This window comes from Nanorana parkeri, unplaced genomic scaffold (genome assembly GCF_000935625.1).
Source record: "Nanorana parkeri isolate BGI_ZX_2015 unplaced genomic scaffold, ASM93562v1 scaffold425, whole genome shotgun sequence".
In the NCBI taxonomy this organism is placed as follows: domain Eukaryota; kingdom Metazoa; phylum Chordata; class Amphibia; order Anura; family Dicroglossidae; genus Nanorana; species Nanorana parkeri.
In genome coordinates, this window is record NW_017306693.1 from 1,161,167 (window position 1) to 1,175,469 (window position 14,303).

Here is a 14,303-nt window from a genome sequence, read left to right on the forward strand (position 1 = left end):
GGCAGAGCCAGCTGTTACTCACGCAGCTGGGTGGATCTCGACAGTATTGTCGGGATCCGTCCCGGCTGTGGCGCTCTCAGTATATTGCGGGCAATAGCTCGCTATATACTGAGTTTTGGGTCACGGGAGGAGGTTAGTATATGTGATCCTGTGACCCTAAAGAGAACTATGCGGAAAAACACTTACCCCATAGTTCTCTTTTAACTACCCTATTGGTGACTTTCTTGTAAAATGATTTAAAGAATTCATTGAATATTTCATCTTATACACCTAGCTAAAACTTGCTGACAGGAAATGGTTCTATGACTTGATATAAGTGAGGCATATGATACCCTTTCCAGGCTCTATCTGTTCAAGACCCTGTGCCATTGAGGATTTGATTAAAATTCTGACCTGGACCCACTCAATCTATACTGATCCAAATCGATTTGATATATACAATATATATAAAAGTGCTGACCTCCAATGTAAAAAAACTCAGACCCATAAATAGAGAAATGCAGAGAAAGCCTAAAAAAAAGCTGGCCAGGTGCACTTTACTGCTGAATCAGACAAAATTCGATTCCATGAGAGGCCTTGCCGCCACCACCCGACTGAACAAAAGTAGCTGGAAAAAAAAAAAGACTTCCGTCAAGCCAGATGGTGCCGGCAAGGCCCCCGCAGACCACATTTCAGCCGATTTAGCAGGAAATGGAATTGATCCCTGTATGGCTAACTTCCGGAGTTGGGTGGAAAATTGTCAGCTGAACAGTCACCTTAGAAAATCAGCTGCAGTTACTATTTGTGTATCCTGACAACAATGGGTGCCAGTGTTGTATCGATAGTCCAAACTTATCGAGTTGTGGTACCGCAAGACTTCCGGTTTCCTTAGAACTACGAGGTTTGGGCAAGAAATTTGTTGTGCACGAGCGCCATCCGCGGCATTGCCCTATACACATACACCAAAGCAATAAAGTAATAAAATTAAGTCGGATCACAGTAATCCAGCACGTTATTTATCTCCAGTGCCCCACTCAATATGGCCGCCGCTTGAGTGGGGCAACTCAGATTAATAACGTGCTTGATTACTGTGATCCGACTTAATTTTATTACTTTATTGCTTTGGTGTATGTGTATAGGGCAATGCCGCGGATGGCGCTCGTGCACAACAAATTTCTTGCCCAAACCTCGTAGTTCTAAGGAAACCCGGAAGTAATGCGGTCCCAGAACTCGATAAGTTTGAACTTTCGATCGATCACCGGATATCAGTATACAGTAGACAGCAGGGGGCTAAATGAGAACAATCTTACGGTGTATGGCCAGCTTTAGCTACAAGTCTCATCAAGATATGGAAGTCTTAATTTAGCTGCACCCAACATTTGCTGAGTGTGTACTATAGTCTATTGATGTGGAGTGCTGAATTGTATTCATCTACTAATGGGAGAAGGGGCAACCTATCCACTTACCGGGGCTTTGTGGCAAGGGGGAAAGCTTTGTGCATTCATGCTTGGTGTAAATACTTACCTTTCCACTCCTCTCTTTAAGGAATATTTTGTAAAGAAGAGACACTGAAACCATCTCAAAGAAGGCTGGCTGTTAGGTAAGACCGCTCTCTTTTTTGTAACTATGTATCTTATATTTTTTTATACAGACTTGCAGACTGTACTTCATGCAAATATGTTCATGTATTGTGATTTTGCTGGTCACGTGACCTACCTAGGCATGAGGAGCAATAATGGCAAAGATTTTGAAGGAAATGTAATAAAAGGCAACCCGCCACTCACCAAACATCATCATCAAAAGTTTGAGATCTGCTTGAAATTTTATGTGGGATGCTTCACCAAAGCAGCATTTTCGAGGAGAAGAATCTGAAAAGTGATTTTAATCTAGGGAGCCATAGAAGAACAGAGAGATGATTTGGATATTCCTCACAAAAGAGCTCCCTATGAATTGGTCTTTCTTATTAAAGCTGAGCCAGCTGAACCTATTGTACATACATGTAGCTGTACACAAAGGATATGTATTTCTGTCCATCCAGCCATAAGATGTACACTACTGTGCCAGACAACAGGGAGCCAGGTTGGTGACCTAACTTTTCTGTACTTTAGTCAAGCAATGCAGTTTGGTCACCTCCGTGCCCCTAACTTATGAATGGACAGTTAAAGAGCAGCAGCCTATTAAGCGCATCTTTCTGCCCTCTCCTCCTGTCAGCACGTATGCACTACAACACAGCTGACTGGCTCATAGGGCTTCCTTTCTTTCTCCCAGCCTTAATATAACCCTGCAGGCAATTGCAAGTACCAAGTCAAAATCTGGTTCTCACATTAGTTGCGCTTAATAATGCTTCATACAAGTTATTTTATGCCTAAAAATTACATTTGTTGTTGTTTATTTTTAAAACCAGCAGACCTCTGTTACTTTGTACAGCACACTACATAGAAGGGATGCACCGATACTGTTTTTTTGGCATCGAGTAAGGAAGCCAAGCGGCGTGTAAAGACTCACCACCCGGCTTCCCAATTAGCAGGGAAGCCGCCTGCATCCTCCCTCGTCACCAGGTGACGAGACAGCATGGAGCTGGCTTTCTAGCCAATCAGGAAGCCAGGTGCCGTGTAATGACATGTTGCCTGGTTTCATGATTGGTCAAGAAGCTGGCCTACCAGGAAGCCGGGCAATGCGTCATTACACCAGGTGACGAGGGAGCATGAAGCCGGCTTTCTGGCCAATCAGGAAGCCGGGGGGTAGTGTAATGACTCTCCGCCCGGCTTCCTGATACCGGAAGCTTAAGTATCGGGCTAGGCATCAGAACATTATGGCGAGTACAAGTGCTCACCCAAATACTCGGCATCGGCACCGATACCAATACTAGTATCGGTGCATACATAGTACATATAGTAAGGGAGTGCACTGATATTACCCCATCAGGGTCCAGCTGCTTCTTCATTTTCAGGTTACAGGCTGGGGCGAGTCTTCGGCCAGGCTTTATTACTTGACTGCAGTGTAGTCTGCAGAGAGGTCTAGGACCTCGCTATGCTGTCTAGCAAGGTGTGTGAATCAGAAGACCAACTGAACAGAATTACAAATCCTTTAGCAGGTAATACTTATAAAAAAGAGTCTTAATTGCATAGCAGCAGAGACTTTTTGGGGGCAATTGTATTATAGTCTTAAATATGGTAAATATAAATAATCTATATTTATAGTGTGTAATCCAGTTATTATTCAGGGCTGCTGCAGCGATTCGTCTCTTATCAGACGGCTAAATTCAAGGTTTTAGGCAGACAAAGAAAGCAACTGTGCTGTCTCTTTTGGTAACTCGTAGTTACCAAAAGAGAGGAGGGCTGAGTGGGGGGCTTCCGATAACTGCAATGCTGAGCGGGCAGTGTGCGTATGCAGCATTTGTCTTTTGAGCACACCACAAACCCGCTGAAAATCTTAAGATTTTCGGCTGGTTTTCCAACATGCTCGTAAGACAAAAGACGTGCGACCGTACAGTAGAAACGGTCGCACGCCTTCCATACACCTGCCGATTATCGTACGATTTCCCGCGATTATCGTACGATTTCCCGCGATTATCGTAAGGTCTTCTGCAGAAAATGTGAAAACTGCACTGCCTCATCAAGGCACCTATGTAGTGCGGTCCTAACTCTAACCTATGAGAGTCTCCATCTTGGATCACATGTAGCAAAAACCTCTGTTTTTAACCTTAGCTGTTAGCCAAGTTTTTTTTTGCATGCTGGCTGCTGACTGTGCTGGGAAACTTTTTGCTGTTATTGTTTAAAGCCCTTCCATGTGCACCTTGCTTTAAAGCTGGTGATAAGTTGATGAGTGCGTTTGCCATTTGTTTTGCTTGTGTGTTTGTGGAGACACATACAGCCTGCTAGTACACACAAGGGTGGCTCCATAAGACCCTGCAAGAGGAAGGAACTATCCTAAAACATGATATCTGGACCAGTGCTCAGGGGACCAGCTGATTCTGCAACGAACTTAAACATTAAAGAGCAGCATCCATTGTAAGTGATTTCATCAGCATTGGAAATAGCTTTAAAACCTTTTGAATGTATTCAATAAAGGAAACTGAACTGAGATAAAATATGTGGGTTGTCATTTCTAAAAATGCTAGCTTCCAGGCTGTCTCTGGCTTTTAATCGCTGCTACAGAACAGGCATGCAGAATGCCCGGTAATCCTGATCCGCGCCCTTGTACCAGGTCAATGACTTTGAGCGTATCTGGCAGTAACATGACAGTCAGGCAAGTAGCATTTTCAGAAGGGGAGCTCACCAGCAACAGTCTCTGTATTGATTTAGCTCAGGGCATGTTATTTATTTCTGCACATCCATCCATGAATTCTCCAGTAACTTTGTTCAGTTCCCGGTGTCATTGTCTGCGCTGCCTTGTGTTACCGATCTTGTACTGAGCAGTAACCGAGAAGCAGCTGAGCCTACAGACAAGCGCGTGCTTTGGTCACAGTGCTCGGCCCTAGCTGATTGTGCAGTCTGTACTATGGCTGCTAAAAGCTGCTGGGCGAATTCCTATACGGGTGCCACAAGTTCACTGGCTGAAAATGCGATCCTGAAACAGCTCCATCCAGACGCCGCAGGTTGCTTGTAAACTGACTACCTGCAATATGTTTCTCGGCATGACATAAAGTGAAATCTGGACATGGCCACTGTTTTCTAGGTTGGACTGATATTTACAGTTCTTTGGAGAATAACCCTAAGGTGAACTCTAGAAATGCAATCAGATGCGTTATTGCAGTAACATTCTGAGGAAGTATGATTCAATCAGGTCTCCTAGCAGATACAAATACAACATTTAATTCAGTTATGTATTCATCATTAACAATACGTTTATGTTGAAATATGCTGCAAGTATCTGAATGAGTCTTTATATCAGCTTCCTGTAATCTCATGCTCAACAGCAATGAGAGAGAGAGAGAGCCAACAGTATCAACCAATCAGATTCTGTTACAGCCCATACTACTCTTATTTTAGGCCTATATATCCTATTTAATTTAGTAGCGCTGATCTCACTGCCATAGACGCAACGGCTTATAAATGATTCATTTCATATACAAGAATGATCATAAATAAGAAGTGAATATGTAACAGACTGATTGGCCAACATGATGGAACATCATTCTCAGGAGGGGTAGCTAGCAGTGTGATTGATCGCCTAGAGTGGTGTTCAACAAATGTTGATAAGTGGACAGCGGAATTGCACTGATATCTGTGTTAAGGTGCCCATACATCTTGCAATCATCGGACAAATATTTTCATCCGATGATCGAACTGGCGTGCGATTTTCGTACGGCGGCCCCATCATGCACCGACCATCGCACAGTTCAATTAGCAGTCGTTAGCAAAATCACCTAGCCGAATTTCGTTAAAGGAGAACTATGGGGTCAGGGCACTAACTAGCATCCTCCTGTCAACCCAAAGCTCAGTATACCGTGAGCTACAGCTCGCGGTATACTGAGACGACGCAGCCGGGACAGATCCCGACATTACTGTCAAGATCCACCCAGCTGCGTGATTGACAGCTGGCTCTGCCTATCTAGAGGCAGAGCCAGCTGTACCCGCCCCCTCCCCCGTCCGTTACGCCAGTCAGCACTGGAGGATCGGACAGGGGAGGGGGGGAATCCCTGCAGGGAGCCGTGAGTGACAGTCACGGCTCTCTGCAGGGATAGATCGAGAAGTGACGAGCGACGGTATGTGTTCGCTCACTTCCCGATCTATTGAGCTCTAACTAAGAGGCTGAGTGATTTTCACTAACCTCATAGTTCTCCTTTAATTGACGGCATGGATATTAATTTGCGCATAAGTGGACAGCGGAATTGCACTGACATCTGTGTTAAGGTGCTCATACATCTTGCAATCGTGCGATTTTTGATATACGAGAACTCCTCCAACCTATCGATTTTTGCACTATTCGACAGACGTTTTCTAGCCTGTGGGAAAGTCAAAAGTCGTACGATTGTACATATGTCTGTGAAGGTTCTCATTCATCCAGGTCATGGTATATCTGTAAAAAAATAAGTCAAGGCAACTGGACTTGCTGTAATGTTGCCTTGACTTATTTTTTTTTACAGATGTACGATTGTACAGTATTTGCGGTTGTACAGTGCCCATCAACCTTGCGAATATCGTACGAAAACGCGATCACAAACTAAAATCGGCTGATATTCGTAAGGTGTATGGTCACCTTAAGTCTATTACACTCAACCAGAAAGACGAGCCTTTTTCAGGAATTGTTGCTTTTCTGAGCATTTCTACAGTACATATGATGGCCTATCATATCTTAGTTGATATTGGACAAGGACTTGCTTTTGGCCATTAGTTGGTCAGTAGTAGTGACGCAGAGTTCAGGGGTCAGTATTATTATTATTATACAGGATTTATATAGCGCCAACAGTTTGCGCAGTGCTGTACAATATAAGGAAGACATTACAATCACAATACAAATCAAGACAAGATGGTAAGGAGGGCCCTGCCCCTGAGGGCTTACAATCTAAAAGGTAGTAAGTGGCAGAGGCATCCCAAGGCGGGGTGACACCTGGTGCGGGTACCAGGTGACACCCCCGCCGTGACGTCATCGCACACACGTGTGACATCATCGCGCACGCACTTGATGACGTGACGCGTTGTACTGCTATTACCTGCCAGCGGCCATCTTGGTGATGGACGCCGGCAGAGAGAGGAGGGATGTTCACCCAGCCGGATAAGGTATGCAGCCGGGTCCCCTCCTCTCTTGAGCAACTGTTGGGCTCTCGGCCCATGACCAAGTGCCCAACTTTTCAGGGGGGTGACACCAAAATGACTGTTAATCATTTTGGTGTCATTCCCTCCAATGGTGTCACCCGAGTGCGGGCCGCACCCCCCGCATCCCTCTTGTGACGCAGAGTCCTAATGGTAACTGTACTTTGGGTTTGTATCAATGGCATCACTTTGATTATTCAGAATTCATTGATGGGTGCATTCGATCTGCAGTTGACCTTCTAATCTTTCAAGAGGATTTTGCATTCCCATAGACTTGTATAGTCTTGTATACGCAAACAAGCCCAAACAGGCCCTTACGTTGCCTTTCTTGAGTGTCAGAGCCAGGCTTGCTAGAAAGGAAGTCCATATGATTTATTAAAAGACCAGTTAACTTTTTTCTAGCTTGTAACAGTCAATGAGATGCCAGTATAATAGTCTTTCACTATGAACGCAAGGCTCAACACAGGTGGTTTAATCAGATGTTTACAGCTCATGGTTGGTAAACATAGTGAATACTCCGCTCCTGAGAGCATTTGCTGGTATGCTTTGTTCAGGAAGGCAGCTTGAAATCACAGCAAACCATCTCCAGGTGCAGAGGGAAACAGATTCTTGTGGCTTGTAGTTTCTGCTGTTGTTCCTTGATAAATGATAAGAAGGATGTTTCAGAGGTTTTCGGCAAACCCTGTTCTCTACAGACACTGTTAGCAGTAAATCCTTGCGGCAGGTCTGAATAATACAGATACTAGATATAAAGCAGACATCACGTTGTCAGAGCCATTCAGATTTCCTTTTAAATGTGTGGAAACCCTAAATGACTTCTGTTTCACAGGCAAATGCAGATCAATGTGTGAAATATAAAGGTTCAAAACCATGCAAAAGATCAGGTCTGAGATAGGCATTGGAAGGGAATGAAGGATTAATCATCTTCTGGATGTTGTATCCCTTGGAGTCTTCCAGTGGGAAGATTATGAGTCTCAGTGTGAGGTGCAAGAACGTAAGTCTAAAGGTGCCCATACACTGTATGATTATCCCGCGATCGTATGATAATTGCAAAGTGTATGGAAGGCGTGTGACCGTTTCTACTGTACGGTCGCACGTCTTCCGTCGAACAAGCAGAGTGGAAAACCCACCGAGAATCGTACGATTCTCGGCGGGTTAATGGCCTGCTTGTTCAACAACTGCCAAACGCGGCAATGCTGAGTATGCATACAGTAGAGGTTCTCCCACAGGAGAGTACTTGCGGTTAGGGTGCCAGTGCGGTTCACGTGCAGGCTAGCTGATGACGGCTACGAATGGTGATTCCCTTGCAGGGTTAGGAGAGGACAGTTTCCGGAGGAGATGCTTAGGTTGTATCCCCAGCATAGATACGGCGGGGTTCCGGCTGCTGCGTGAAGAGGTGAGTAAGACTTGCTCAATGTTCACAACACTAGAACGATGGGCAAGTGTAACCTCCTCCATCTTATGGAGGAAGAGGAAGTGCGGGGGGAGGAGCCGGGAGTGGCAGTGGGAGACGCCGAGGTCTCACAGAGACTGCGCGATGCTGGCTGGAGAGGGTAGTTCCATGACACTCAGCTTTGTTAAAGGCCATGGCATTTGTGTCTCTTACTGCTGGATCCCTCAGTTCTTTGTTTATTCTACAATACGAAGAGTCCTTTAGAAGAGAGGAATTCCATGATGGCGGTTTATTATCTCCTGCAGTTGGGGGAAACTGGAATTTTTGGAGAGAATGTCATCAAGAGATGTACAAAGCCATCATGCGATCCAGTATGCTAGGACCATATATAGTGGTACCTCGGTTCACGAACGCTTCTGTTCGTTAACAATTTGGTTCGCAAACAGGAAGTTCGGCAAAATGTTGCCTCCGTTCGCGAACTCTGCATCGGGTGACGAACACGACCACGGCCATCTTCCCTGCTCTGACACGTGGTCGTGGCTTCCTCTAGTCGAGATTGCGGTTGCAGACAGACCTGTGCACACTTGCTGTGAAGCTTTTTTGTGTGCGTTTTAGCACATACAGTACTGTACAGTATTATTCAATCCAGCATGGCTCCAAAGAAAGTGCAGAGCAAGCATGGTGGTAAAAAGAAAGTGAATCTAAGAAACGATAACGTGGTCATTTCCAGAGGGTTTGCAGCCTGATGGTCTCTTCAAAATTGACCCTGCAGCTAGGAGACAAAGAGAGGAAACCCCTGAAGGAAATCTCCCCGATGTCCTTATGGAGGGGGACTCTCCCTCCAAGCAACAATCTCCTCCCAACCCACCTTCCTGTCCTGCACGCCAGAATTCGCCCCAAGAAATGTTAGTGTTCACTCTCTTCATACTGTACTGTACTTTTGTTTCATATTTTTTTTGGTAAAAATTTTTTCATATGGTTCAGAAAAGATGAACTTTATTAACATTGAACCCTATGGAAAAATGTGATTCTGTTTGTGACCAAAATTGGTTTGTGACCTCGTTCGTAGGGGTCAGAACGGATTAACCTTATTTATATTGAACCTTACAGGGAAATTTATATTTCGGTTCACGACAAATTCTGTTCGCGACCAGAATCGTGGAGCCAATTAAGTTCGTGAACCGAGGTACCACTGTAAAGCCAAAATCGTAGTCCATTGGCAATAACTTGTCAATTTAAACTGAGAACTTTAATTAAATTTGCATATGCAGGGAACAGATTATTCCTTTTAATGAGAAGAACATGGAGGTTTGGTATGCAACATAAGATGCAAAAGATCCACCTGAAAAACCCCAGAGCTTTCAGAAATGGTCATACAAGGTGCTCAGGCAGTGTGAAAGAAAAGTCTACAATACTTTTATTAGCCTTGTTGCTCTACATCAACTTCCATCTCGTAGAGAGCACACAGTTAGTACTTTGTAGACCTGTCTTTTCAGCTTTAGTCAGGCCTGTAGATAAAGGTTTCAGCTTCAGGTAATGACATGGTGTATGATTACCAGCCTGGCAGCCTCCAAAGTCACAGTGCCTCAACTCACAGTGATAATTGAATCACTAATTTCTCAACCATATCCACGGATGTGATAACATGTCTGCTTGCTGAATGAGCTTTTTCTGCAACTCAATTCCATATTGTATTACATGTTCTGAATCTTGATGAGTTTGCATTATTATTTAAACATACATTTATGATTATTATGTTTTTATATGTGATCACAGAGATAGAATTCATTTTTAGCTTTTAAAGTTTATGTATAGCCCATTTTTGTTTTGTTTTTAGATGGAGTAGGGCAGCATTTCTCAACCTTTTTTCAGTCATGCCACCTTTTAAAAGTATGCACCATTTCGAGGCACCCCAGTCTAAAATGTAAAAATGTCAATGTAAAAACAACGTCTGATTCACCTCCTCCCAAAATCAATAAAAAAAAAACCCTAATCCTATACAGGGTCCTATACAGGGATCTAGATGGATTTCAAAGGGAAGCCCCTTCACATCACAAGCCCCCTTCACATCAGAGTCCTCCCCTTTTCATGTCAGAATCCCCCCTCCTTCACATCAGGAGCCCCTTCACATCAGAGTCTACCATTTAGCAAAAGTTTTCGAGGCACCCCTGACAAAGCCAGAAGGCACCCTGGTTGAAAAATGCTGGAGTAGGGAATGGATAAAACGCTGTTCGTTTAATTTTTGCTTTCTATGTCCTGTTGGGGAGATTTCTCCACTTTTTGCTCTAGAGCTGCAACAGGAAGTTAGAGGAAATCTCCACAAAGTGAAGGGAATTCCACTCTTAGCCACAACAACAGGTGTCCCCAATGGAAGGGAGTAATGAGAGCCTGATAGGGGTTTCAGACATTCCCTACTCTATCCAAAGCAAAAAAGTTTGACTGTACATGTATTCTAAAGCATATCTAAACCAAACAGGCTCACCTTTATCCTCACTTGATGATCCTTTGAGTAACACATTTCTTGTCCTAGGATTACAATGCTCACTCACTGTACTGTATCTGTGCAGAAGCAGCATTGCTATAGTGATATCAGTGCAGTTCTCTGCTGCATTCCGGTCCCTTGCTAACTGCAAAAAAATGGTGCATGCAGCATTTTTTGCAGATCACACTTGACCAGAATGCAGTCACTAATGTGCCACAGGTTCATATGGCTGCGATCGCACCATGGGCGGGGGGCGTGGATGCGGTGCTATTGATTTCAATGCACCACCACGCCCCTTCCCGCCCCAAAACAAAGTGAGGCGGCCAAGTTGCATTCCAGTGCGTTCCGGAGGCCAAACACACTGGAACGCCCCCTTGATGGTGTGACAGGTCCATTAATCAGTGGCAGGAAGTGGAAGTAAATTTCTGCATTGGCTATACATTGGGAAGACCCCGAGGGCCTGTGTCGATAGGCTTTTGCTCTCTACAAGCGGGGTTTGCATCCTTATACTAGTCTATGGCAATGCAGATCAGGAGGAGATCAAATGAAGGTCAAATGCACCTGTCAATGAATTCTAAATTATACCTGGCATCAACACAAGGCCAAAGCCCTTTGACACAGGCCCTAATAGAGATTATAGCTCTTCTCCTCTCTAGAAAACATATATTTTTCTTGTTTGTGTATCGACTAGAGAAATATCATCCCACTTCCTGCGCCAAAGAAAAGGGAACAGGAAGCGAGGGGAAATCTGCCTTGACGCAGCAGTAATAACCTGGCATAGGTTCTAATTGGTGTGGGTGCTCTCCGCACACCTTTCAGCAGTCCCGGCCAGTAGAAATAAGGTGCTTGCAGTAACTCCCACGGATGGCACCGTGTAATGCACAAAGTAGAAAAAATAGGTTACCAGCACTCAGATTGATTTCAAATAGATAAGTCCTTTTTATTGGACATACGTGTCACAATAGTCAAACAGCTGACGTTTCGGGGCCACGCAGGGTCCCTTCCTCAGGGCAAAAGATGTGACAATGTGATGGTGTCCACACACCACATATATACCCCATGATGTGAACCAATTATCAATAGACACCCCCCCAGTGATGTCAGAATGGCGGGAAAAACGCCATTTTTAAAATACAAAAACATGTTTAAAACACACACACATATATACTATCCATGTTACTCACAGTTTGTTGCCTCCAGTCTGAGGTTAAGAATGATGGCCGTGGCGGTGTAATGTAAAACATCTTGGCAATCTGCTAAGGATGTAAAAAGTATGAGGCAGAGTTGCGATCCGGTGTCCTTCTGTGATATACACAGCATCGCCTTCTGTCCTGGTTAGACACATATGATAGACGTCATTCGTAACCAGGGTGATGGGGAGATACAATTCTCCACGATTCTAGTGCGCATGCGCCAGCCGGAATATCGGCAGAGTGTGGAATAAGCAAGCGTACAGCTATTAGCATTACACAGGCGCAGCACCATAACCTCAGAGTGGGGAAATAATATAATCCCATACAGCATTTAAATCGAAATCAATATGGGAAAACGGGTATCAGGAATAAGGATAAAGCAGTAAGAGACTTAGATAGATAAAATACCATATTGAAAAAATGTGGGTAAAATAAAGAAAAAGTACTAACTACATATATACATAGACAAAATAACACACAAGGACGAAAACAGATAGATATATAGACGGATGGACTACAATTTCAGGTTTGGTTTACTAATTTGTATTGAGATTGTAGTCCATCACAGCAGTGAGCTTGGAGCGGTGACTACTTTACATGTAAGCTATGGAAACATTTTGATTGGTTATTTTCGGGATTCGGATCCGAATTGTCGTTAGTTTCAGATGAGTTTATGAATATTCATTGTGAATACCACAGTACACCATATACAGATATTAATACTAAAACTGAATCTCCTAGACTCAGATGGCGTTCGGGATCGCTTCTGAATGCCATTCGGGTCTGGGAGCCATATACATATATTACTAAAGCTGAGGCTCCCAGACCCGAATGGCATTTGGGAGATCCCACATGCCATTCGGATTCCGAATGTCATTCGGGTCTAGGAGCCTCAGCTGGGTCTGGGAGCCTCAGCTTTAGTATTATATGTATATACTGTATATGGCTCCCATGTCCGATTCAGTTTAGTTTTTGAACGAAATTTGTACAGGATCTGAAATTCGGAAACGGAAATTCGAATTTGGACACATTCGGATGCATTGGGATTCGGAAATTCCGAATGTCCGAATTCCGGACAATTCCTTCAAATTTTGATTCGGAATGAAACGAATCGCACAAGTCTAATAGATAGATAAGTTGACAAGATTTTTCTTGGTGGGGGATCAAGTACCTTTTTCTGGAGCCACTTCCTCATTGACGTAGCCCTCAGTCAAGCTGAACCCCCGCCCACACTGCATTTGCAGCCTCCTTGGATACACGTCACACATCCCAGGACATCAGGACAGTCTGCCCCAGTAGGCGGATTGTGCATATGCGGTAGGGGGCCAGGTGTGAGTGATAAGGAAGTGAAATCCATCTCCCGAATGGCAGCGCGGAAGATCGGAAGCCCCGCAAAGTATCAGAGACTGAACAGAATTACAAATCACTTCGCAGATAGGACAATTCACATATGTTTATTTTAACAATGAAACAATGTATTTAGCCCAGATTTTAGTTTAAAGAAGAAAGAACTGAACATATAAAATCAAACACTTCAGAAATGTATATATGACGCAGCATCTGAGAAAGGACCTGTCATGCAGTAGGCATACACTTTATACTGTACGACTGCAAAGCAAACTGCTTAGGGGAGCCTAGGGGAACAGATGTTGCATAGCTACCATGCCAGATTTCAATTATGTGCCCTCCAGGCCATATGCTGCCCGCTGCGACCACAGATCTTTGTAGCCGCACAGTTCCTGCAGCTAAATTATAAAATAATATATTTGATACGAGATAAAATCCTGGTTTTCCAATAGATTTTCCTTAAAAGGAAGGAACAACAGTTCTTAGCCAGTTTTATTTCAGCATTTATTTTGTAACTACTCAAGTATACATTTGTATAAATGTTTATTTTACAAAAAAACATTTAACACGTTTAATAAAATAGAAAAACATAAAAAAATTAAATACAAAACCTGCTTTATGATATTTTTTAATATATTGATATAAAACCTTTACTTTGCGTTAAGCATTTTATAAAAGGTGCTTCAATGGCATTCAGTTTGCAAAGAATACTGGGCTTTCCAATAAGAAAGCTTACACTACTTGCATAGTTATAGGCAGCAGGTTTATAACCATATGGATGTGTCTCTCATCTGGTTATTTAGGTTATTATTATGTGTATAATGATCTCTCTTGCATTTCAAGTCTGTTTCAGGTGTGAAAAAAAGCTTATGCTCTATTTTGGATTTCTATTTGACCAATTGTGGCCTGAAAGTGGTAGATTGAAAATAAAAAATTAACCACGACAGTAGAAGTGATTTTTTTTCTGAAGATATGGGTCAACAATGCGATTTAACAGCCTTTGAACGTGGGATGATTGTTGGCACTCAAACCATGGAGCGAGTTGTTGTTAAAGTGTTTAACCACCTGCTGTCCGGCCGCCGTTGTAATTAAACGGCCGGACAGCGGCTTCTTAAGGGCGGGTGGGCGTTTTTAAACGACCCATCCCGTCCTGC

General features: G+C 43.6%; 1 protein-coding gene across 1 annotated transcript in view; it reads left to right on the forward strand.

Moving 5' to 3' along the window:
• Positions 1-14,303, forward strand: part of MBOAT2 (membrane bound O-acyltransferase domain containing 2) — a 163,563-nt gene that overhangs the window by 114,225 nt on the left and 35,035 nt on the right. Inside the window, exon 6 of the mRNA XM_018559993.1 lies at positions 1,525-1,579. Within this exon, the coding sequence (XP_018415495.1) occupies positions 1,525-1,579 (55 nt within the window). The remainder of the gene's footprint in view (positions 1-1,524; positions 1,580-14,303) is intronic.